This window comes from Procambarus clarkii, chromosome 20 (genome assembly GCF_040958095.1).
Source record: "Procambarus clarkii isolate CNS0578487 chromosome 20, FALCON_Pclarkii_2.0, whole genome shotgun sequence".
In the NCBI taxonomy this organism is placed as follows: domain Eukaryota; kingdom Metazoa; phylum Arthropoda; class Malacostraca; order Decapoda; family Cambaridae; genus Procambarus; species Procambarus clarkii.
Window position 1 is genome coordinate 48,351,683 of NC_091169.1, and position 23,620 is coordinate 48,375,302.

Consider the following 23,620-nt stretch of genomic DNA (forward strand, 5'->3'; position numbering starts at 1 on the left):
ACCCTCCCCCCACCACACCCGGCCCCCACCCTCCCCCCACCACACCCGGCCCCCACCCTCCCCCCACCACACCCGGCCCCCACCCTCCCCCCACCACACCCCGCCCCCCCTCCCCCCACCACACCCCGGCCCCCACCCTCCCCCCACCACACCCGGCCCCCACCCTCCCCCCACCACACCCCGGCCCCCCTCCCCCCACCACACTCCGGAACCACACCCCGGCCCCCCTCCCCCCACCACACCCCGGCCCCCCCTTCCCCCACCACACCCCGGCCCCCCCCCCTCCCCCCACTACACCCCGGCCCCCCTCCCCCCACCACACCCCGGCCCCCCCTCCCCCCACCACAACACATTAACATACAACATGAAATCCCAATATTAGTGTCCCCTTAAAATATCCTCTATATGCCATATGTTTTCTTAATTTAAATATCTTATAATTATAATAATGTTTGTGTGTTTAAACAAGTGTTCATTGTAGAATGTTGTGTGTTTAAACAAGTGTTCATTGTAGAATGTTGTGTGTTTAAACAAGTGTTCACTGTAGAATGTTGTGTGTTTATATAACATGTTCAGAATAAATATATCAAATTTTAAATGAATTTTAATTTAATAATGCCAACTCTCTCAAAGTTGGTGTCCTCACTATGAAAGGTGAGAGGCAGAAGCGCTTCTGGGATGGTGATAGCGAGATAACAGGTGTACCAGGAGGCTCTTGGCACACCCTAGCAGATAACTACAATAGGGTGGAGGGGGGGGGGATGGAACATGCAATAAGATAGATTCCCCAGATGGTGACTCCCACGGCGGCTGGAGGGGGTACTTATACAGGTCGAGCGAAGCTGCACGACCAGACCACGGCTGCACGACCAGACTACGGCTGTACGACCAGAGGCACCCACGGCTGCACGACCAGACTACGGCTGTACGACCAGAGGCACCCACGGCTGCACGACCAGACTACGGCTGTACGACCAGAGGCACCCACGGCTGCACGACCAGACCACGGCTGCACGACCAGAGGCACCCACGGCTGCACGACCAGAGGCACCCACGGCTGTACGACCAGAGGCACCCACGGCTGCACGACCAGAGGCACCCACGGCTGCACGACCAGAGGCACCCACGGCTGCACGACCAGAGGCACCCACGGCTGCACGACCTAGGTGAGTACCTAACATGTACGAAGAGAAGCGAGGCATAACTGTCCTCTCGACTATTACATCTCATTGTGCACATTCCACCTCTCCTCCCTTCTTCCTTCTATCCCTATCTGTCTCTCTGTCTTTCTGTGTGTGTGTCTCGGTGCGATGTTGTCTGTCTTTATCTTTCCGTTTCTCATTTTTTGTGTCCTGATCAATCCGGTCTCTCTGCAGGCCTGTGTGACTCCCTCTGCTATGTCTGTCTATCTCTACCTCCCTTTCTCTTATAAAAGTAATAATCAAAAGAAGGCACCAAGCCGGGGAGGCCATGTAGCACCATTAACTGTGCGGGATAATCATAGAGCGCTAAATATCTAATTTATGAATAAATTACCCAATATGAGAACAATACGAGAACAAAACAAGATGCCAATACGAGAACAAAAACACATAAGACGAACGACATCAAAAGTATCCGATTCGCCAAGGATACTATGGAGGGACAAGTGACCGCGGGGAATGGTCAGGAAGCAAGACACACGCTCGTCCTGGAAGTTAGGACATTCAACAAGGATGTGTACGACTGAAAGAGGGACAATGCAGTTTGGACAATAAGGAGCAGGGCGGCGCTCCATTAAGTGTCCGTGAGTTAAACGTGTATGGCCAATACGTAACGTTGCTAGAGCCGTTTCCCACCGCCGGTCACGGTGGCAGGAAGGAGGCCACGGGGGACATGCTACCCTTACGAGCATGCAGCTTGTTATCAGTAACACAAGACCAACGACCCTGCTAATGGGTACGGAGTATTTATAGTAGTATGGCTGAAGTCTGAAAATCAGAAAATTTTCTTTATTTTCCCAAAATCAGCGAATGATGTTGTACATTACTACAAAAAAAAGTTAGGAAATTTTGTTTAAAATAAAATACCATCTGCTGTGTATGTGTGTGAAGGTGTGTATACGCCCTGGTATGACGTCCACGTCCTCCTCAGTGTTCCCAACGTCCCTAAACACGTGTACTAAAGTACCCGATTCTAACCAACCCGAACACAAACGAACAGAAAACGGAACATCACGTCAATTTTGCAAGCAGCTACCATTTGCTTGTTTTTTTGTAAATCAGTTTTTGGCCTTAGGTAAAATATACAACAAAGTGCGATGTGCTACTAGGAGCACGGGGTGTATGGGGTATGGCTGCGGGAGGAGGAGTGGCGGCTGGATAACTTCCGTGTTTCGTGGGGTTACGGCCGAAATGTGAATCTCGGAAATAGTCTGTTCATGTTTCCAGCATCAGGGAATAATGTTATATATTATAATAAGAAAAGTAATTGATTTGAAGAAAATAAATCAAAATATTGAGTTAGTCGGTAGGCAAAAAATCGTCGTAGGGGTCATTGTGATTCCTTTTTTTAATTCTGGCGACCCCGACCAGCCAATGTTCATCCCGGACCCCAGACCAGTCCCTCTGCCAATTTGGGTGAAGCTGAACCCAAGCGTCCGGCCTCCAACTTTGGACAGAAAGCCTTTTTAATATAATAGATATATAGATATCTATCGATATAATAGATATATAGATATATAGATATAGATATATATATAGATATATATAATAGATATATATAGATAATAGATATCTATACTTTAAGAGAAAAGGTTTGTCTGTCTGTCCAAAGTTGGTGACCAGATGCCTGGGGAGACCCTCACCTAAATTTACAGAGGGAATGGTCTAGGGTACGGGACGGACATAGGGTGGTAGGGGTAGGACTAAGTTTATTACTTCAGGAAATATAGACAGTAACCCACGAGCGATTTTCAGGAAATTTGATATAAAAACTTGTTGAACTTGGGCATGTTTTGTCCGTAGTGTTTCACGTTACTCCTGCCGTTTACCCGCGTATTTTCTTCAGTTATTTCATATTTAAATGAAAATGTCTATCTGTTCGTGGTCGAAGGGAAAACGGAGGGTGGGGTATAGGGAGCTGGGAGTGAGGAGGGAAAGTTGGGGAGATGGGAGGAAAGAGGGGGTAGAGGGTGGGGAGAGGGAAGAAAAAATGAAGAGGGGTGGAAGAGTGGATGGTAGCAGAGACAGACTATCAGTGGAACGGCTGGCAATCCCATTACTTTATTCTATAAGGGACTGTCTCTGTCTATCTGTTCGAAGTTAGTGGCCGCACAATTGCCAGAGGAAATGGTCTGGGGTCCGGGATGAACATAGGCTGGTCGGGGTCGCCGGAATTCATAAGGAAGCAGCAGGCATTCAGACCCCACGACGAGTTTGGCCTCTGCCCGCCACCTGCACACATAAATATTTTCAAAACAAACGTTTGCAAAAAAATAATTCATATAGTAATATGCGCCATTATTCACTGATCACCGCCTGGACCACTGCTTCGCTGGAGCACTGGTCAGAGTACCAGCGCTATTGATGGGGGGGACTCGTGGCCGGACTATATATAATATAATATAAATATTATTTTATATATATATATATATATATATATATATATATATATATATATATATATATATATATATATATATATATATATATATATATAATTCTAAAATAAAAATATAATTATAATATATATATATATATATATATATATATATATATATAATATATATATATATATATATATATATATATATATATATATATATATATATATAATATATATATATATATAACTCCCATTGTTGTGTTTTTCAAGAGATCCATAACCTTTAATCACCTTTTTGCATTATTATTTTTGTATCAACCCATGTATATCTTGTAACCATCAAATGCATAATAAAGCACAAAAAATAAAAAAGGAAGGGGGTGGTAGGAGAAAAGCACACAGAAACTGTATTGGAGGGGATCTAAACATTCCCTCTAATGCGTTATGCGTGGTTTCCTCCGAGGCTATGGGTCCCCCTTCTTCCAGCTAGAGGTGGTACTCCCTTCCATATTTAAAAATATATATATATATATATATATATATATATATATATATATATATATATATATATATATATATAAATGTCGTACCTAGTAGCCAGAACTCACTTCTCAGCCTACTATTCAAGGCCCGATTTGCCTAATAAGCCAAGTTTTCCTGAATTAATATATATACTATAATTTTTTTCTTATGAAATGATAAAGCAACCCTTTTCTCTATGTATGAGGTCAATTTTTTTTTATTGGAGTTAAAATTAACGTAGATATATGACCGAACCTAACCAACCCTACCTAACCTAACCTAACCTATATTTATAGGTAAGGTAAGGTTAGGTAGCCAAAAAAAGCTAGGTTAGGTTAGGTTAGGTTAGGTAGGTTAGGTAGACGAAAAAACATTAATTCATGAAAACTTGGCTTATTAGGCAAATCGGGCCTTGAATAGTAGGCTGAGAAGTGCGTTCTGGCTATTAGGTACGACATATGTCTATATATATATATATATGCAAACAAGTTTGAATGGTCCCCAGGCATACATGCAACCGAAAACTCACATCCCAAAAGTGACTCGAACCCATACTGCCAGGAGCACTATGCATCTGGCGTACAGGACACCTTCTATATTATATATGTAATATATATGCAATATATATGTAATATTATATATATATATATATTCCCCCTCCCCTTCCCTGTAACCCACACCTACGCTATCCAATCCCATCTAAGCCACCTCCCCCCCCCCCCCTCCCTCACCTCATCGTACCTGGAACCCGTGTTGATTCTCAGATAATTCTAAGAAAGCATATTTCCTGGCAGAGTACTCACACTGGAGCTTCATCAGTGTAGCCCCTACACCCTAAGCTTCAATCTGCGACCAACAGTGTCTGAAAACCCTGGTTGCAAATGTTCCCTTTGTCTGACACTGTTGAGTGGCTAGAAACTCACATTTAGCTTTAATTTAGTATGAAGGGTAAAGGGGAGCAGACACCAGCAGTCAGACTCCTGCACACTGCCATCATTACGTATTCAACCATTCAAACAGATGAGGACTGTGGTACCACTCCTGACGGTGGCGCTGCTGGCGGTCTGCTGTCTCGGCGCGGAAGCCCAAGACAGCGTCCCGTGCCCCGACGAGGTCTCCGCCTTGTGTCCTCCGACGCCGGGAGAATACCCGGAGTATTTCGCCTTCCCGGACGACTGCTCCAAGTTCTGCCAGTGTGGTGACGGGGGACTGGCTTGGGAGCTGCCGTGCCTCCTCGGCCTCTTGTGGGACGACACCCTCAAGACCTGCAACTGGCCTAATTTGGTGAGTTGCCTAGATGGGGGGGGGGGGTAAATGTCCAAAGGAGGAAGAAGGGTAAACAAGACTAATTGGATGACTAACAAGGCACAGAAGATAGTACAAAAGATGTTTGGATGCTAATACAATTGTATCTATGTCTATACAAGAAAAGTGTGTTTGTCCGTTTCTTTGTCAGTCCGAGGTTGAATACCAGACACTTTGGGTGAACCTCTTTAAACTTTGCCAATATACTGAAGATTCTGTGATGTGTCATAGGAGGTTCAGGTCCCCTCCCCTCCCCCCACTGAAGGGAGGTCAGCCCCTGTACCTCTCATGAAGTTGGTGGGTATGAAATGTGCCACTCAAAGTACGTAGAGTATTACAGTTATTTAAATATTACAGTATACAGATACCTGATGGGGCCTCCGGTGGCGCCCGGGTCTCCCCAAACACTACCCATCTCCCCCATTCACTACCTTCAATACAAACAGTCTTCATGACTGTAAACATCTTCAGACTCTCTCCATCCTCCCCCCCCCCCACCACACACCTTCCACACCCCTCACCCCCACACCCTCCCCTCACCCCCACACCCTCCCCGGCGGAGCCCGGGTGGACCCCCCATACCTGCGTTCCTCCCCGCCCCTTCTCCCCACTAACACCCTCCGCCTATATACACTTTCCCCATCTCCCAAACACAAATTCTATCCATCCACCCCCCCCCAACTCTACACCCACTCTCACTCTCAGTATTTCCCCTCCACATGTATTATACCTGCCTCCACTACCCCCATATCCACCTCCCCATCCATCCCCCCCCCCCCGCCCTCTTCCAATCACTCAAACATTTTAGTATTTACACGAATGCTGAAGTCTTGAAATATTTTTCGACACTTTTCATGTCCACCGACGTTATGAAGGTGTACAAGGGCAGACCCTTCTTAAGGGAGGCGTTGTTTCCGACCTCATCCCCTATGACACTCCCCTACCTATGACACTCACACCCTATGACACTTCATAAACTCACCATTAATCCTGCAAAGATTAATGAGGCTAGCCCCAAGCCTCGGACAGATGAGCAGACATCCTATTGTAAAGGTGCCAGAGAAAGACCTGTATATCCTCTCTCTCTCTCGCATGTCATTATCTTATTTATTTATTAAATTTATTTTACAAAATCAGCTTTTTGACAAATTACCTTTGTGTTGGACATCCTCAAATGAATAATAGTGGTTTAAAACTAAATACTTTGTGCCAATATTAACTTGGCAGCAGAACTTAACTTACCAGAGATAAAGTTAGATTAACTTGGTCTGCCATAGAGTAGAGCGGGTCAATTACTCTTATGGTTCTGTTGCACCTGAATTATGCTGAAGTTAAGCCTGCAAGCTAGTCTTTGTTCACAAGTTCGGGCGCAACACACCGTCATCTTGAACAACTAAAGCGTGATGTTTAATCACTGTGAATCAAATGTTTTTCTCGTTCTCCAGGTGGACTGTGGCGACCGACCAATTCCTTAAGATGGAAGCAAACAATTAAGGCTCCGTCATCTGAGCAACCATCACCACACCCTTCCATCTTCATCACTCTTGTCAACCACACCATGGTCCTCGTCGTCTTCTCTATCTCCCTTCGTCGCAGTCTCTCCCTGCCTCTCTCCCGTTTTCTTCCTCCCATTTTCTCTCCCTCCCGTTCTCCCTCAGAACATGCAATATACACTATTGCAACGTTACTTTTGCGATTGTTACTTTGATGTAACGATGGATGTGAACAACTCATAATCCGTTAACAATTTCATGTGGAAAATCAAACCCTGCATTTCCGATTTCATAGGAGTCGTTGGTGGTCGCAATAGGAGCCACTCCTATTTAAACAAAGGCATGGGGGACCGACCCTGAACCCCCTCTCTTCCCATGGCACTTCCAATGGATACTATCACAAGTTATCATGAAAAGTTGCACGAGCCTAACGCAAGTTGCATCTGGCCTCGAACTTCGGCCAGACAAAGAGACACGCACACAGGCATTGTTACCTAGATGGACACCCCAACACCAGCCAGAGTGACACCACTCCCCCACGCTCAGGTTCAGCTTACCTGTGCAGTGAGGCTGAAAATTGACGAATCTCCTAAACCAAGACACTGTAAACTCGGTGAAGTGAGACTGAATCCTACTCTACAACACTCCATTAATATCCTTCACTTGAGGAAGTGAACACACTTAATATTCCTTCACAAATAATTATTTACACTTAATATCCTTTTCCTCCATTTGAGGAGTTTTACAATTTACTCAATGTTCTTGGTGATACTCTCCTCAGTCCATCACAACTTGCTTGTACAGGTTATTGATCACATGACCCCTGTATGACTAACCATCCTGCGAGATGGGGATCGAACTATAGCTGGTTCTTGACACAATCTATGGAACACTTCAGGTAGTCTTAGGTAGCTATAGAAAGTAGCCCCATGTACCTAACACTCTTAATACAATATATAGATAACTATTGTGTTGTTTCTGACCATAAAATTAGAGTTGTCTCATAATGTGATCTTGACTTTGTGTTCTTTCTAGAGTTCTGTTCTTCCTAGAGCCCTATTCTTCCTAGAGCCCTGTTCTTCCTAGAACCCTATTCTTCCTAGAGCCCTGTTCTTCCTAGAGCCCTATTCTTCCTAGAGCCCTGTTCTTCCTAGAGCCCTGTTCTTCCTAGAGCCCCTGTTCTTTCTACAGCCCTGTTCTTTCTACAGCCCTGTTCTTCCTAGAGCCCTGTTCTTCCTAGAGCCCTGTTCTTCCTAGAGCCCTGTTCTTCCTAGAGCCCTGTTCTTCCTAGAGCCCTGTTCTTCCTAGAGCCCTGTTCTTCCTAGAGCCCTGTTCTTACTAGAGCTTTGATGTTACTTAACCTGTGTTCTTGAGGTGATCGTGTTCATGATGCATTTCTATTCCTTCGAGAACTGTACTGGAGCTATATTCTCACTGGAGCTATATTCTCACTGGAGCTATATTCTCACTGGAGCTATATTCTTACTGGAGCTATAGTCTTACTGGAGCTATAGTCTTACTGGAGCTATAGTCTTACTGGAGCTATATTCTTACTGGAGCTATAGTCTTACTGGAGCTATATTCTCACTGGAGCTATATTCTCACTGGAGCTATATTCTCACTGGAGCTATAGTCTTACTGGAGCTATATTCTTACTGGAGCTATAGTCTTACTGGAGCTATATTCTCACTGGAGCTATATTCTTACTGGAGCTATAGTCTTACTGGAGCTATATTCTCACTGGAGCTATATTCTCACTGGAGCTATATTCTTACTGGAGCTATAGTCTTACTGGAGCTATATTCTCACTGGAGCTATATTCTCACTGGAGCTATATTCTTACTGGAGCTATATTCTTACTGGAGCTATATTCTTACTGGAGCTATAGTCTTACTGGAGCTATATTCTTACTGGAGCTATAGTCTTACTGGAGCTATAGTCTTACTGGAGCTATAGTCTTACTGGAGCTATATTCTCACTGGAGCTATATTCTCACTGGAGCTATAGTCTTACTGGAGCTATAGTCTTACTGGAGCTATATTCTCACTGGAGCTATATTCTCACTGGAGCTATAGTCTTACTGGAGCTATAGTCTTACTGGAGCTATAGTCTTACTGGAGCTATAGTCTTACTGGAGCTATAGTCTTACTGGAGCTATAGTCTTACTGGAGCTATAGTCTTACTGGAGCTATAGTCTTACCGGAGCTATATTCTTACTGGAGCTATAGTCTTACTGGAGCTATAGTCTTACTGGAGCTAATACAAAAATGAGCGCTGTACAAAATGCGTGCAAAAGGAATTACCGGAAAAATAGGCAGATGGATCTACAATTTCCTGACTAACAGAACCTACTGTGTAATAGTCAACAAAATAAAATCCGGAACTTTCACCGTGAAGAGCTCAGTTTCCCCAGGGTACTGTGCTTGCTCCAGTACAGTCCCCCAGGGTACTGTGCTTGCTCCAGTACAGTCCCCCAGGGTACTGTGCTTGCTCCAGTACAGTCCCCCAGGGTACTGTGCTTGCTCCAGTACAGTCCCCCAGGGTACTGTGCTTGCTCCAGTACAGTCCCCCAGGGTACTGTGCTTGCTCCAGTACAGTCCCCCAGGGTACTGTGCTTGCTCCAGTGCAGTCCCCCAGGGTACTGTGCTTGCTCCAGTACAGTCCCCCAGGGTACTGTGCTTGCTCCAGTACAGTCCCCCAGGGTACTGTGCTTGCTCCAGTACAGTCCCCCAGGGTACTGTGCTTGCTCCAGTACAGTCCCCCAGGGTACTGTGCTTGCTCCAGTACAGTCCCCCAGGGTACTGTGCTTGCTCCAGTACAGTCCCCCAGGGTACTGTGCTTGCTCCAGTACAGTCCCCCAGGGTACTGTGCTTGCTCCAGTACAGTCCCCCAGGGTACTGTGCTTGCTCCAGTACAGTCCCCCAGGGTACTGTGCTTGCTCCAGTACAGTCCCCCAGGGTACTGTGCTTGCTCCAGTACAGTACCCCAGGGTACTGTGCTTGCTCCAGTACAGTCCCCCAGGGTACTGTGCTTGCTCCAGTACAGTCCCCCAGGGTACTGTGCTTGCTCCAGTACAGTCCCCCAGGGTACTGTGCTTGCTCCAGTACAGTCCCCCAGGGTACTGTGCTTGCTCCAGTACAGTCCCCCAGGGTACTGTGCTTGCTCCAGTACAGTCCCCCAGGGTACTGTGCTTGCTCCAGTACAGTCCCCCAGGGTACTGTGCTTGCTCCAGTACTATTTTTCTCATCCTCATATCGGACAGAGACAAGGACACAATCTATAGTACTGTATCATCCTTTGCAGATGACACTAGGATCTTCATGAGAGTAGGCAACATAGGATTGTCATGAGAGTAGACAGGACACGGCAAACCTCCAATCAGATGTAGATCAGGTTTTTCTATGGGCTACAGAAAATAATATGGTATTTAACAGTCTCCGTGGTGTAGTGGTAAGACACTCCCCTGGCGTTCCGCGAGCGCTATGTCATGGGTTCGTATCCTGGCCGGGGAGGATTTACTGGGCGCAATTCCTTAACTGTAGCCTCTGTTTAACGCAACAGTAAAATGTGTACTTGGATGAAAAAACGATTCTTCGCGGCGGGGGATCGTATTCCAGGGACCTGCCCGAAACGCTACGCGTACTAGTGGCTGTACAAGAATATAACAACTCTTGTATATATCTCAAAAAAAAAAGTTCCAGCTCTTGTGCTACGAAAAAAATTAAAATTTTAAAAGAAGAAACCACGTACCAAACTCAGGCAAATCATAACATAGAACGAAAAGGCAATGTAAAGGATCTGGGTGTACTCATGTTGGAAGACCTTACCTTTAAAGAACACAATAAAGTAGCCGTCACAACTGCAAGAAAAATGACAGGTTGGATAACAAGAACTTTTCACACTAGAGATGCTATACCGATGATGATACTTTTCAAAACGCTTGTGCTCTCTAGAGTGGAGTACTGCTGCACAATAACAGCCCCTTTCAAAGCTGGAGAAATTGCTGACCTGGAGAGCGTGCAGAGATCCTTTACTGCTAGAATCCACTCAGTAAAACATCTAAACTATTGGGACCGACTAAAGAGCCTAAAACTGTACTCCCTTGAGCGCAGGCGGGAGAGATACATAATAATTTACAGGTGGAAGTAATTAGAGGGGCTGGTCCCAAACCTGCACACAGAAATAACACCACATGAGACCAGGAGGCATGGCAGGATGTGCAAAATACCCCCGTTGAAGAGCAGAGGTGCAACAGGTACTCTGAGAGAGAACTCTATTAACATCAGAGGCCCGAGACTGTTCAACACGCTTCCACTACACATAAGGGGCATAACTGGCCGACCCCTCACACTGTTCAAGAGAGAACTATCAACATCAGAGGCCCGAGACTGTTCAACACGCTTCCACTACACATAAGGGGCATAACTGGCCGACCCCTCACACTGTTCAAGAGAGAACTATTAACATCAGGGGCCCGAGACTGTTCAACACGCTTCCACTACACATAAGGGGCATAACTGGCCGACCCCTCACACTGTTCAAGAGAGAACTATTAACATCAGGGGCCCGAGACTGTTCAACACGCTTCCACTACACATAAGGGGCATAACTGGCCGACCCCTCACACTGTTCAAGAGAGAACTATTAACATCAGGGGCCCGAGACTGTTCAACACGCTTCCGCTACACATAAGGGGCATAACTGGCCGACCCCTCACACTGTTCAAGAGAGAACTATCAACATCAGAGGCCCGAGACTGTTCAACACGCTTCCACTACACATAAGGGGCATAACTGGCCGACCCCTCACACTGTTCAAGAGAGAACTATTAACATCAGGGGCCCGAGACTGTTCAACACGCTTCCACTACACATAAGGGGCATAACTGGCCGACCCCTCACACTGTTCAAGAGAGAACTATTAACATCAGGGGCCCGAGACTGTTCAACACGCTTCCACTACACATAAGGGGCATAACTGGCCGACCCCTCACACTGTTCAAGAGAGAACTATTAACATCAGGGGCCCGAGACTGTTCAACACGCTTCCACTACACATAAGGGGCATAACTGGCCGACCCCTCACACTGTTCAAGAGAGAACTATTAACATCAGGGGCCCGAGACTGTTCAACACGCTTCCACTACACATAAGGGGCATAACTGGCCGACCCCTCACACTGTTCAAGAGAGAACTATTAACATCAGGGGCCCGAGACTGTTCAACACGCTTCCACTACACATAAGGGGCATAACTGGCCGACCCCTCACACTGTTCAAGAGAGAACTATTAACATCAGGGGCCCGAGACTGTTCAACACGCTTCCACTACACATAAGGGGCATAACTGGCCGACCCCTCACACTGTTCAAGAGAGAACTATTAACATCAGGGGCCCGAGACTGTTCAACACGCTTCCACTACACATAAGGGACATAACTGGCCGACCCCTCACACTGTTCAAGAGAGAACTATTAACATCAGGGGCCCGAGACTGTTCAACACGCTTCCACTACACATAAGGGACATAACTGGCCGACCCCTCACACTGTTCAAGAGAGAACTATTAACATCAGGGGCCCGAGACTGTTCAACACGCTTCCACTACACATAAGGGGCATAACTGGCCGACCCCTCACACTGTTCAAGAGAGAACTATTAACATCAGGGGCCCGAGACTGTTCAACACGCTTCCACTACACATAAGGGGCATAACTGGCCGACCCCTCACACTGTTCAAGAGAGAACTATTAACATCAGGGGCCCGAGACTGTTCAACACGCTTCCACTACACATAAGGGGCATAACTGGCCGACCCCTCACACTGTTCAAGAGAGAACTATTAACATCAGGGGCCCGAGACTGTTCAACACGCTTCCACTACACATAAGGGGCATAACTGGCCGACCCCTCACACTGTTCAAGAGAGAACTATTAACATCAGGGGCCCGAGACTGTTCAACACGCTTCCACTACACATAAGGGGCATAACTGGCCGACCCCTCACACTGTTCAAGAGAGAACTATTAACATCAGGGGCCCGAGACTGTTCAACACGCTTCCACTACACATAAGGGACATAACTGGCCGACCCCTCACACTGTTCAAGAGAGAACTATTAACATCAGGGGCCCGAGACTGTTCAACACGCTTCCACTACACATAAGGGACATAACTGGCCGACCCCTCACACTGTTCAAGAGAGAACTATTAACATCAGGGGCCCGAGACTGTTCAACACGCTTCCACTACACATAAGGGGCATAACTGGCCGACCCCTCACACTGTTCAAGAGAGAACTATTAACATCAGGGGCCCGAGACTGTTCAACACGCTTCCACTACACATAAGGGACATAACTGGCAGACCCCTCACAGTGTTCAAGAGAGAACTATTAACATCAGAGGCCCGAGACTGTTCAACACGCTTCCACTACACATAAGGGACATAACTGGCCGACCCCTCACAGTGTTCAAAAGAGAACTTGATAAACACCTCCAAAGGATAACTGATCAACCAGGCTGTGATTCATACGTCAGACTGAGATCAGCCTCGTCCAACAGCCTGGTTGACCAGTCCAGCAACGAGGAGGCCTGGTCGACGACCGGGCCGCGGGGACGCTAAGCCCCGAAAACACCTCAAGATAAGGCAAGGTATATTCTTATTTGAGCTATAGTCTTACTGGAGCTATATTCTCACTGGAGCTATATTCTCACTGGAGCTATAGTCTTACTGGAGCTATAGTCTTACTGGAGCTATATTCTTACTGGAGCTATATTCTCACTGGAGCTATATTCTCACTGGAGCTATATTCTCACTGGAGCTATAGTCTTACTGGAGCTATATTCTTACTGGAGCTATATTCTCACTGGAGCTATAGTCTTACTGGAGCTATATTCTCACTGGAGCTATATTCTTACTGGAGCTATATTCTTACTGGAGCTATAGTCTTACTGGAGCTATATTCTTACTGGAGCTATAGTCTTACTGGAGCTATATTCTCACTGGAGCTATATTCTCACTGGAGCTATATTCTCACTGGAGCTATAGTCTTACTGGAGCTATAGTCTTACTGGAGCTATATTCTCACTGGAGCTATATTCTTACTGGAGCTATATTCTTACTGGAGCTATAGTCTTACTGGAGCTATAGTCTTACTGGAGCTATAGTCTTACTGGAGCTATAGTCTTACTGGAGCTATAGTCTTACTGGAGCTATATTCTCACTGGAGCTATAGTCTTACTGGAGCTATAGTCTTACTGGAGCTATAGTCTTACTGGAGCTATAGTCTTACTGGAGCTATAGTCTTATTGGAGCTATAGTCTTACTGGAGCTATAGTCTTACTGGAGCTATAGTCTTACTGGAGCTATATTCTCACTGGAGCTATAGTCTTACTGGAGCTATAGTCTTACTGGAGCTATATTCTCACTGGAGCTATAGTCTTACTGGAGCTATAGTCTTACTGGAGCTATATTCTTACTGGAGCTATAGTCTTACTGGAGCTATAGTCTTACTGGAGCTATAGTCTTACTGGAGCTATATTCTCACTGGAGCTATATTCTTACTGCAGCTATAGTCTTACTGGAGCTATAGTCTTACTGGAGCTATAGTCTTACTGGAGCTATAGTCTTACTGGAGCTATAGTCTTATTGGAGCTATAGTCTTACTGGAGCTATAGTCTTACTGGAGCTATAGTCTTACTGGAGCTATAGTCTTACTGGAGCTATAGTCTTACTGGAGCTATATTCTCACTGGAGCTATAGTCTTACTGGAGCTATAGTCTTACTGGAGCTATACCAGCTGTCAGGGCGCCTGACAGCTGGGTAGACATCCCTTCAGATTCGTAGCCCTGAGGTTCCGGGTTCGATCCCCGGTGGAGGCGGAGACAAATGGGCAAAATGTTTCTTTCACCCTGATGCCCCTGTTACCTAGCAGTAAATAGGTACCTGGGTGTTAGACAGCTGCAAGGGCTGCTTCCTGGGTGTGTGTTACAAAAAGGAGGTCTGGTGGAGGCCTTGAAAAGAGTGCCTTTGTTGGTGCCAAGAGGGAAGACACTCTTGAGACTGGTGATTAAGGCACCAGCCAGGCTGAGGAGGGTGCAGTGCCAGTCTTGGAGGCTGAAGATGATATCGAGAGTTCAGCATCTGCAGGATGACGCAAAGACACTCTCTCAGAACCTACGTTCATCAGAAAAGATGAGAGACCTTAAGGGTCATAGAGATGTTAATGAGGTAGGATCACCGACACTACTGACAGCGGGACTGCCATAGATCTTGTGTGAATAAGAGATGATAGAGAATATGAAGGGTCTCTCCCAACCCTTCAGACTTACACGGCCAACACGAGCAGAAAAAGATCCATCTGTTGGCCTGAAATTCTTGTCTGACAAGTTCTACCCCACGACATTTCTTCCTCTATGGCTGCTGTTGAAGCTATGATTGCCCTCTCACCAGTCACTGGTGTACAGTTTAGTGCCCTCTCACCAGTCACTGGTGTACAGTTTAGTACCTCTCACCAGTCACTGGTATACAGTTTAGTTCCCTCTCACCAGTCACTGGTATACAGTTTAGTACCCTCTCACCAGTGTCTGGTATACAGTTTAGTTCCCTCTCACCAGTCACTAGTATACAGTTTAGTTCCCTCTCACCAGTCACTGGTATACAGTTTAGTACCCTCTCACCAGTCACTGGTATACAGTTTAGTACCCTCTCACCAGTCACTGGTATACAGTTTAGTGCCCTCTCACCAGTCACTGGTATACAGTTTAGTACCCTCTCACCAGTCACTGGTATACAGTTTAGTACCCTCTCACCAGTCACTGGTATACAGTTTACACCTGGTGAGAGGGCACGACTGTTAGAAAAGGACGTACTTGCAGAGTAATGGATCCCTCTTAGAACGTCTAATTTATATTGTTTAACCTAAACTAACACCTTCCCAGGACGTGAACCAGGAGATTACCTCATACAGAATTATTTCTAAGGATCTTCCTCTCTCAACCAAAAATAATTTCACAATAACAAAGGTGAACAGGGGTATAAGGCCGAAGGAGATCATTGAAACAATAGAAGAATAAAATATTGTGAACACATACACACACCTGCCTCACCCCCAACAAGAAGATCAAGGCAGCAATAATAAACTTGTGTGTTGAACAACTGTCAAGTTTAGCCATTAAGTCCCCACACAACCCACCAAACTTACTTTAACTTATGTTATTATACCCAAGATATAATATCCACGGTAACGGTAACAAGTGTGAGTGTACACAGGCCGACCTCTCAGCGCGGGGCCGCCAGTGTGAGTGTACACAGGCCGACCTCTCAGCGCGAGGCCGCCAGTGTGAGTGTACACAGGCCGACCTCTCAGCGCGGGGCCGCCAGTGTGAGTGTACACAGGCCGACCTCTCAGCGCGAGGCCGCCAGTGTGAGTGTACACAGGCCTCGCAGCACACGAGATGTCCCTCACTGAACATTAGAGGACAAAAGCTGCTCACATGGCTTCTAATTTCTGGCATCAATCACTTTGTCATGTTTCTGTGAATGGTATAAAACTGCTCTTTAACCTCGGACACATGAAACTTAAGTGAAAAGTGCGTGTAATGAGACAGCTGACAGAGTGACTGTCGTGGGTGACAGAGCCTAGGACTTGGGGGGTGGTGGTCCATGGGTGGTGGTGACAGAGCCTAGGACTTGGGGGGGTGGTCCATGGGTGGTGATGACAGAGCCTAGGACTTGGGGGGGTGGTCCATGGGTGGTGGTGACAGAGCCTAGGACTTGTGGGGGTGGTGGTCCATGGGTGGTGGTGACAGAGCCTAGGACTTGGGGGGGGGGGGTCCATGGGTGGTGGTGACAGAGCCTAGGACTTGGGGGGGGGGGTCCACGGGTGGTGGTGACAGAGCCTAGGACTTGTGGGGTGGTTGTCCATGGGTTGTACTGACAGAGCCTAGGACTTGTGGGGTGGTGGTCCATGGGTGGTGGTGACAGAGCCTAGGACTTGGGGGGGGGGTGGTCCATGGGTGGTGGTGACGGAGCCTAGGGGTTGTGGGGTGGTGGTCCATGGGTGGTGGTGACGGAGCCTAGGACTTGGGGGGGGGGTGGTGGTCCATGGGTGGTGGTGACGGAGCCTAGGGGTTGTGGGGTGGTGGTCCATAAGTGGTGGTAACGGAGCCTAGGGGTTGTGGGGTGGTGGTCCATGGGTGGTGGTGACGGAGCCTAGGGGTTGTGGGGTGGTGGTCCATGGGTGGTGGTGTGGGTGACAGCTAAGAGCCTAAGGGGTGAGTGTGTGGGAATTTTCCAGTAGGTATTTCGTTATATAGTATAATAATTTAGTGGACTGTATGATTGATTTGTTACTGCTGGGTATTACCACTTACACAATATATTGGGAGGTTGATTTATAATGCTAAACCAACCTTGTAATATTATAATGAGGAAATATAGTAAATAATAATTACTCATGTAGAATTAGTAGGCTAACTACGAATATTAGTTATTGAATAAGAAGGGCTTAGCTGCCGAGTCGGTTTGCTTACATCTCATCCAGAGAATGTCCAGACAATCAGTCAACCTGTCACCTCCCTTTTGGTGGCGTCTAGTCCACTGGTAACTGTAAATTAAAGCGGTTCGCTCTCAATTGACTCTCTCCACCCTGAGGAAAGCAAACACCTTAACTACTGCAACGCATATATTTCCTTTCACTTAATTCAAATGAAAGAAATAGTTTCCTATATGGAATTAAACTTACTGTGGGAGTTGTGGTTCCCAAGCGTTTTAAGGACCGGTTAAAAATGAAAAATATGGCCATAAATCTCTACTTAAGTTCTAATCAACTGACCGGAAATGTATTAAGGTGGTATCTGGAGATAACAGTAAAGTCTTGGAGTCACAGCACTTCGGATGGCTCCAATATTACACGATACTAATTAATTCGCTAGCTCCAGCCGGGACCTGTCTGAGCTGTTGTTGATGTGTGTCGCTCTGAGCAAGTAGCTTCCCTCCCCCCCCCCCCCCCCTCCGAGAAAACTCGAGAAATAAGTCACGTTACTTAAATTTCATCTTGTTCACTAACAAGACAGTATTAACATCATTATACGCCCTAATAATTTACATCAAACACCAGAGAACAATCTTTAAATGTTCACAACACTAGATCGAAGAGTGTGTAGTTTATCACATATACGGAGTGTTGCATACGTGACGTGACTCTTATTACAACCGTGAATAGACTGGCGACAGGTGTGGAAATTTCACCTTGGGATGGAGGTATAATTTTTTCTAGCTAAATTATATCAATTTCCAATCAAACTTACAACGCAAATAAAGCAGATTTTTAACTTGGTTTAATTTAGAATAAAATAAAGAATGTTACCGTAGGGCTGAGGCAACAGCCCGCCAGGAATAGTAGGACACATTTGTCACGTTCCCGCACTAGCATGTAGATTAGATTAGATTTAGATTTAGATTTAGATTTTTTTTATTCGGGTAAAGGAACATACATTGAGTTCCATAATGTTGGATTTAAAGATAGAGATAGTACATACAATACCTAAAGCCACTAGTACGCATAGCGTTTGGGGCAAAATGTAATATTATTAATAAAGTTATTTTCCTAACACAAGGTTAGGAAAACACATTGTGCTGTGCTAAGGGTTGGTAATTGGGGTGTAGGAAATTTCCAACAGAGTGAGGTGAAGCAGTGAGGACCACAATAATGGGTTAAAATCCCCCACACCTGGGGAAACTCGAGGTGCGTAATTAACTGGACCACCACCACAACATCCCCACGTCAAGCCAACCTCCTTGAGATGGGTGGTGGGAGAGGCGACACCAGTAACCTTAGAAAAATTACAGTTTTCTGAACCATTCAGGTGGTGGTTCCCAGGCTTCATGGAGACGAGTACTTATTGAAGTGGCTGCCCCGAGGTGTTCCATATACCAGGCTGCTGCTCTACTGAGTACACCTCGCTCCTGTCTACACCTTCACTCCCACACCTGTCAATACCTTCACTCCCACACCTGCAAAGGTCAGGCATTCTCATGGTGGTGTGTGTGTGTGTGTGTCACTGTCATGGTGGTGTGTGTGTGTGTGTCACTGTCATGGTGTGTGTGTGTGTCACTGTCATGGTGGTGTGTGTGTGTCACTGTCATGGTGGTGTGTGTGAGTAACTGTCATGGTGGTGTGCGTGTGTCACTGTCATGGTGGTGTGTGTGTGTGTGTGTGTCACTGTCATGGTGGTGTGTGTGTGTGTGTGTGTCACTGTCATGGTGGTGTGTGTGTGTGTGTGTGTCACTGTCATGGTGGTGTGTGTGTGTGTGTGTCACTGTCATGGTGGTGTGTGTGTGTGTGTGTCACTGTCATGGTGGTGTGTGTGTGTGTCACTGTCATGGTGGTGTGTGTGTGTGTGTGTCACTGTCATGGTGGTGTGTGTGTGTGTGTCACTGTCATGGTGGTGTGTGTGTGTGTGTGTCACTGTCATGGTGGTGTGTGTGTGTGTGTGTGTCACTGTCATGGTGGTGTGTGTGTGTGTGTGTGTGTCACTGTCATGGTGGTGTGTGTGTGTGTGTGTGTGTCACTGTCATGGTGGTGTGTGTGTGTGTGTGTGTCACTGTCATGGTGGTGTGTGTGTGTGTGTGTCACTGTCATGGTGGTGTGTGTGTGTGTGTGTGTGTGTCACTGTCATGGTGGTGTGTGTGTGTGTGTGTGTGTGTCACTGTCATGGTGGTGTGTGTGTGTGTGTGTCACTGTCATGGTGGTGTGTGTGTGTGTGTGTCACTGTCATGGTGGTGTGTGTGTGTGTGTGTCACTGTGTGTCACTGTCATGGTGGTGTGTGTGTGTGTGTGTCACTGTGTGTCACTGTCATGGTGGTGTGTGTGTGTGTGTCACTGTCATGGTGGTGTGTGTGTGTGTGTCACTGTCATGGTGGTGTGTGTGTGTGAGTCACTGTCATGGTGGTGTGTGTGTCACTGTCATGGTGGTGTGTGTGTGTCACTGTCATGGTGGTGTGTGTGTGTCACTGTCATGGTGGTGTGTGTGTGAGTCACTGTCATGGTGGTGTGTGTGTGAGTCACTGTCATGGTGGTGTGTGTGTGAGTCACTGTCATGGTGGTGTGTGTGAGTCACTGTCATGGTGGTGTGTGAGTCACTGTCATAGCAGTATGAGCCACTGTCATGAAGGAAGAGACTCCTTCCTTCAAGAAGGAAGGAGAAGGAAGAGAGGTAGATAACATAATGTGTGTGGTAAGTACCTGTGTTGTGGTCACCATTGAGAGAGTCCACTTCCACCGTCCAGCTCCTCACAGTCTTTGTCACTGGCTACTAATTTTTATTTATTCATATATATTATTTACTTATTTATTTATATATACAAGAGTTGTTGCATTCTTGTAGAGCCACCAGCACGCGCAGCGTTGCGGGCAGGTCCTTAACCCTAGGTTCCCTGGGATGCGACCCGGCAAGTGGTTTAACAACCAGGTACCCATTTTACTGTTAGGTAAACAGAGGCTACAGTTAAGGATTGGTGCCCAGTCAATCCTCCCCGGCCAGGATACGAACCCAGGCCAAAACGCTCGCGGAACGCCAGGCGAGTGTCTTACCACTACACCACGGAAACTGATGAAGACTATTCATAGTAAGCTTCAGTCTAATTCACTTCTTCGTATCATGATTCAGCTCAACTCCTTACCCAGAATCAAGTATGGCCCCGATTCTTTTTTTCCTTATCAATTTTCAGCCTAATTCACTTATCCGTACCAAGATGGAGCCAATTCACTGGCATGAAACTTCAGCCCAATTTCGTAACAATGTTGAGGCCAGCTGACATACCCAGACATAGTTCACAGTCGTCTTCAGTCACTCTTATTCACTGTCCAAGTGGAGAAGTAGTAAGACACTCGCCTGGCGTTCCGCGAGCGCTTTGGCCTGGGTTCGTATCCTGGCCGGGGAGGATTGACTGGGCACCGATCCTTAACTGTAGCCTCTGTTTAACGCAACAGTAAAATGTGTACTTGGTTGTAACAAGGATTCTTCGCGGCGGGGATCGTATTCCAGGGACCTGCCCGCAACGCTACGCGTACTAGTGGCTCTACAAGAATGTATCTCAAAAAAAAAAAAAAAAAAAAAAAAGTGAATTAGACTGAAGCTTACTATGAATAAGTGAATTGGGCAAAAGCTTGATGCAGATAAGTGAATAGGGATAAAACTTGTAACTGATAGGTGAATAGGGCTGAAGACTGATATGGGTAAATGAACCGCGATAAAGCCTGTAACAGAAAAATGAATTGGCCTAAATCTTGATACAGATAAGCAAGGGGCCCCCGGAGACCTCCCCCCCTAATAAAGTCCCTGCTCCCGGGGACTCCCAGACATGGCCACGGTGGACCCAGGGACCCCTGGTATAATCACAGCCGCCCTGGGGACCTCTTCTATAGCTCATTTGCCACTAGATTCTTTTAAGAAAAAACGTCATCGGTATTGTCCAGCTGTGTGGTTTAGTTCAGGGATAACATTCTGGCCATAGGCTAAGTAATAGATACCATAAGTACATAGATAAATACGACGCAGCTTCTGTTTATATGTACCCAAACTCTAATACATATGTGGGGGAACTTGTTAGTTTAACTTGGTTTCAATAGTAAAGTTTCCTTCACACATGTTGGGAGTTATATTATTATATTTGGTCATACCTTAATTAAACGCTGGAACTCTCGTGGGATTTGTTTACACAGTAATTAATGGGTTAAGGTATATTATATTGGGTTATATTACTTCTCTTGGTTGTTAGAGTTATGGAACAGTCTAAGCTGTCGTAGTTGTGTGTGGTGGTCAGTGAACACTAAGACCCTCCCTCAGGCCTTCCCTCAGACCCTTCCTCAGCCCCTTCCTCAGACCCTCCCTCAGACCCTTCCTCAGACCCTTCCTCAGACCCTTCCTCAGACCCTTCCTCAGGCCTTCCCTCAGTTCCTCCCTCAGACCCTCAGGCCCTCCCTCAGACCCTCAGGCCCTCCCTCAGACCCTTCCTCAGACCCTCCCTCAGAACCTTCCTCAGACCCTCCCTCAGACCCTCCCTCAGACCCTTCCTCAGGCCCTCCCTCAGACCCTCAGGCCCTCCCTCAGACCCTTCCTCAGACCCTTCCTCAGACCCTCCCTCAATCCCTTCCTCAGACCCTTTCTCAGACCCTCCCTCAGACCTTTTCTCAGACCCTCCCTCAGACCCTCCCTCAGACCCTCCCTCAGAACCTTCCTCAGACCTTTCCTCAGACCCTCCCTCAGACCCTCCCTCAGACCCTTCCTCAGACCCTTCCTCAGACCCTCCCTCAGTCCCTTCCTCAGTCCAGGCCTGGTGGATAGCGCGCAGGACTCGTAATTCTGTGGCGCGGGTTCGATTCCCGCACGAGGCAGAAACATATGGGCAAAAGTTTTTTTCACCCTGAACGCCCCTGTTACCTAGCAGTAAATAGGTACCTGGGAGTTAGTCAGCTGTCACGGCCTGCTTCCTGGGGGTGGAGGCCTGGTCGAGGACCGGGCCGCGGGGACACTAAAGCCCCGAAATCATCTCAAGATAACCTCAAGATAACCTGACCCTCCCTCAGTCCCTTCCCGAGTCCCTTCCTCAGACCCTTCCTCAGACCCTCCCTCAAACCCCTCCCTCAGACCCTCCCTCAGACCCTCCCTCAGGCCCTTCCTCAGACCCTCCCTCAGACCCTCCCTCAGACCCTTCCTGAGACCCTCCCTCAGTCCCTTCCTCAGACCCTCCCTCAGACCCTTCCTCAGACCCTTCCTCAGACCCTCCCTCAGACCCTCCCTCAGACCCTCCCTCAGACCCTCCCTCAGACCCTCCCTCAGACCCTCCCTCAGACCCTTCCTCAGACCCTCCCTCAGACCCTCCCTCAGATCCTCCCTCAGACCCTCCCTCAGACCCTCCCTCAGACCCTCCCTCAGACCCTTCCTCAGACCCATGTAGGCCGCCCTGGACGGGTGATGCAGGCATGGTGGTGGTGGTGGTAGTGGTGGTAGTAGTGGTGGTGGTGGTGGAGGGAGGTACCGCCTCAGTCACAGTGTCATGTAGTCACAATTTACCCGCCATGATAGAACCAAGAAACAGTCTCCGTGGTGTAGTGGTAAGACACTCGCCTGGCGTTCCGCGAGCGCTTTGGCCTGGGTTCGTATCCTGGCCGGTGAGGATTTACTGGGCGCAAATCCTTAACTGTAGCCTCTGTTTAACGCAACAGTAAAATGTGTACATGGTTGTAACAACGATTCTTCGCGGCGGGGGTCGTATTCCAGGGACCTGCCCGCAACGCTACGCGTACTAGTGGCTCTACAAGAATGTAACAACTCTTCTATATATCTCAAAAATAAAAAAATCTCACAGCGTGTAAGATGCTCACACATTTCAAGTAGACTTGTGACATGTAAGATATTTAATTATCAATAAGCATTAGTCCTTGTTCTCCCGCGGTATAACGACTACTGGCACAAAGAAATACCTGGTTACCTGGTTGATACCTGGTTGATGGGGTTCTGGGAGTTCTTCTACTCCCCAAGCCCTGCCCGAGGCCAGGCTCGACTTGTGAGAGTTTGGTCCACCAGGCTGTTGCTTGGAGCGGCCCGCAGGCCCACATACCCACCACAGCCCGGTTGGTCCGGCACTCCTTGGAGGAATAAATCTAGTTTCCTCTTGAAAATGTCCACGGTTGTTCCGGCAATATTTCTTA

The 23,620-nt window shown here is 47.2% G+C and overlaps 1 protein-coding gene across 5 annotated transcripts; it reads left to right on the top strand.

The window, feature by feature from the left end:
* Positions 1 to 777: 777 nt before the first annotated feature.
* Positions 778 to 7,870, top strand: LOC123755493 (uncharacterized). 5 transcript variants are annotated; one of them, XM_069327927.1, is made up of 3 exons: positions 778 to 1,140; positions 5,126 to 5,391; positions 6,858 to 7,870. In XM_069327927.1, the coding sequence occupies exons 1-3, from the start codon at positions 792 to 794 to the stop codon at positions 6,885 to 6,887; spliced, it is 645 nt and encodes a 214-aa protein (XP_069184028.1). In that variant the 5' UTR covers positions 778 to 791; the 3' UTR covers positions 6,888 to 7,870. The 5 variants fall into 5 exon arrangements, with proteins under 5 accessions (XP_069184028.1, XP_069184029.1, XP_069184030.1 ...); XM_069327928.1 differs by having other exon boundaries at positions 778 to 1,116; XM_069327929.1 differs by having other exon boundaries at positions 778 to 1,092.
* Positions 7,871 to 23,620: the final 15,750 nt, after the last annotated feature.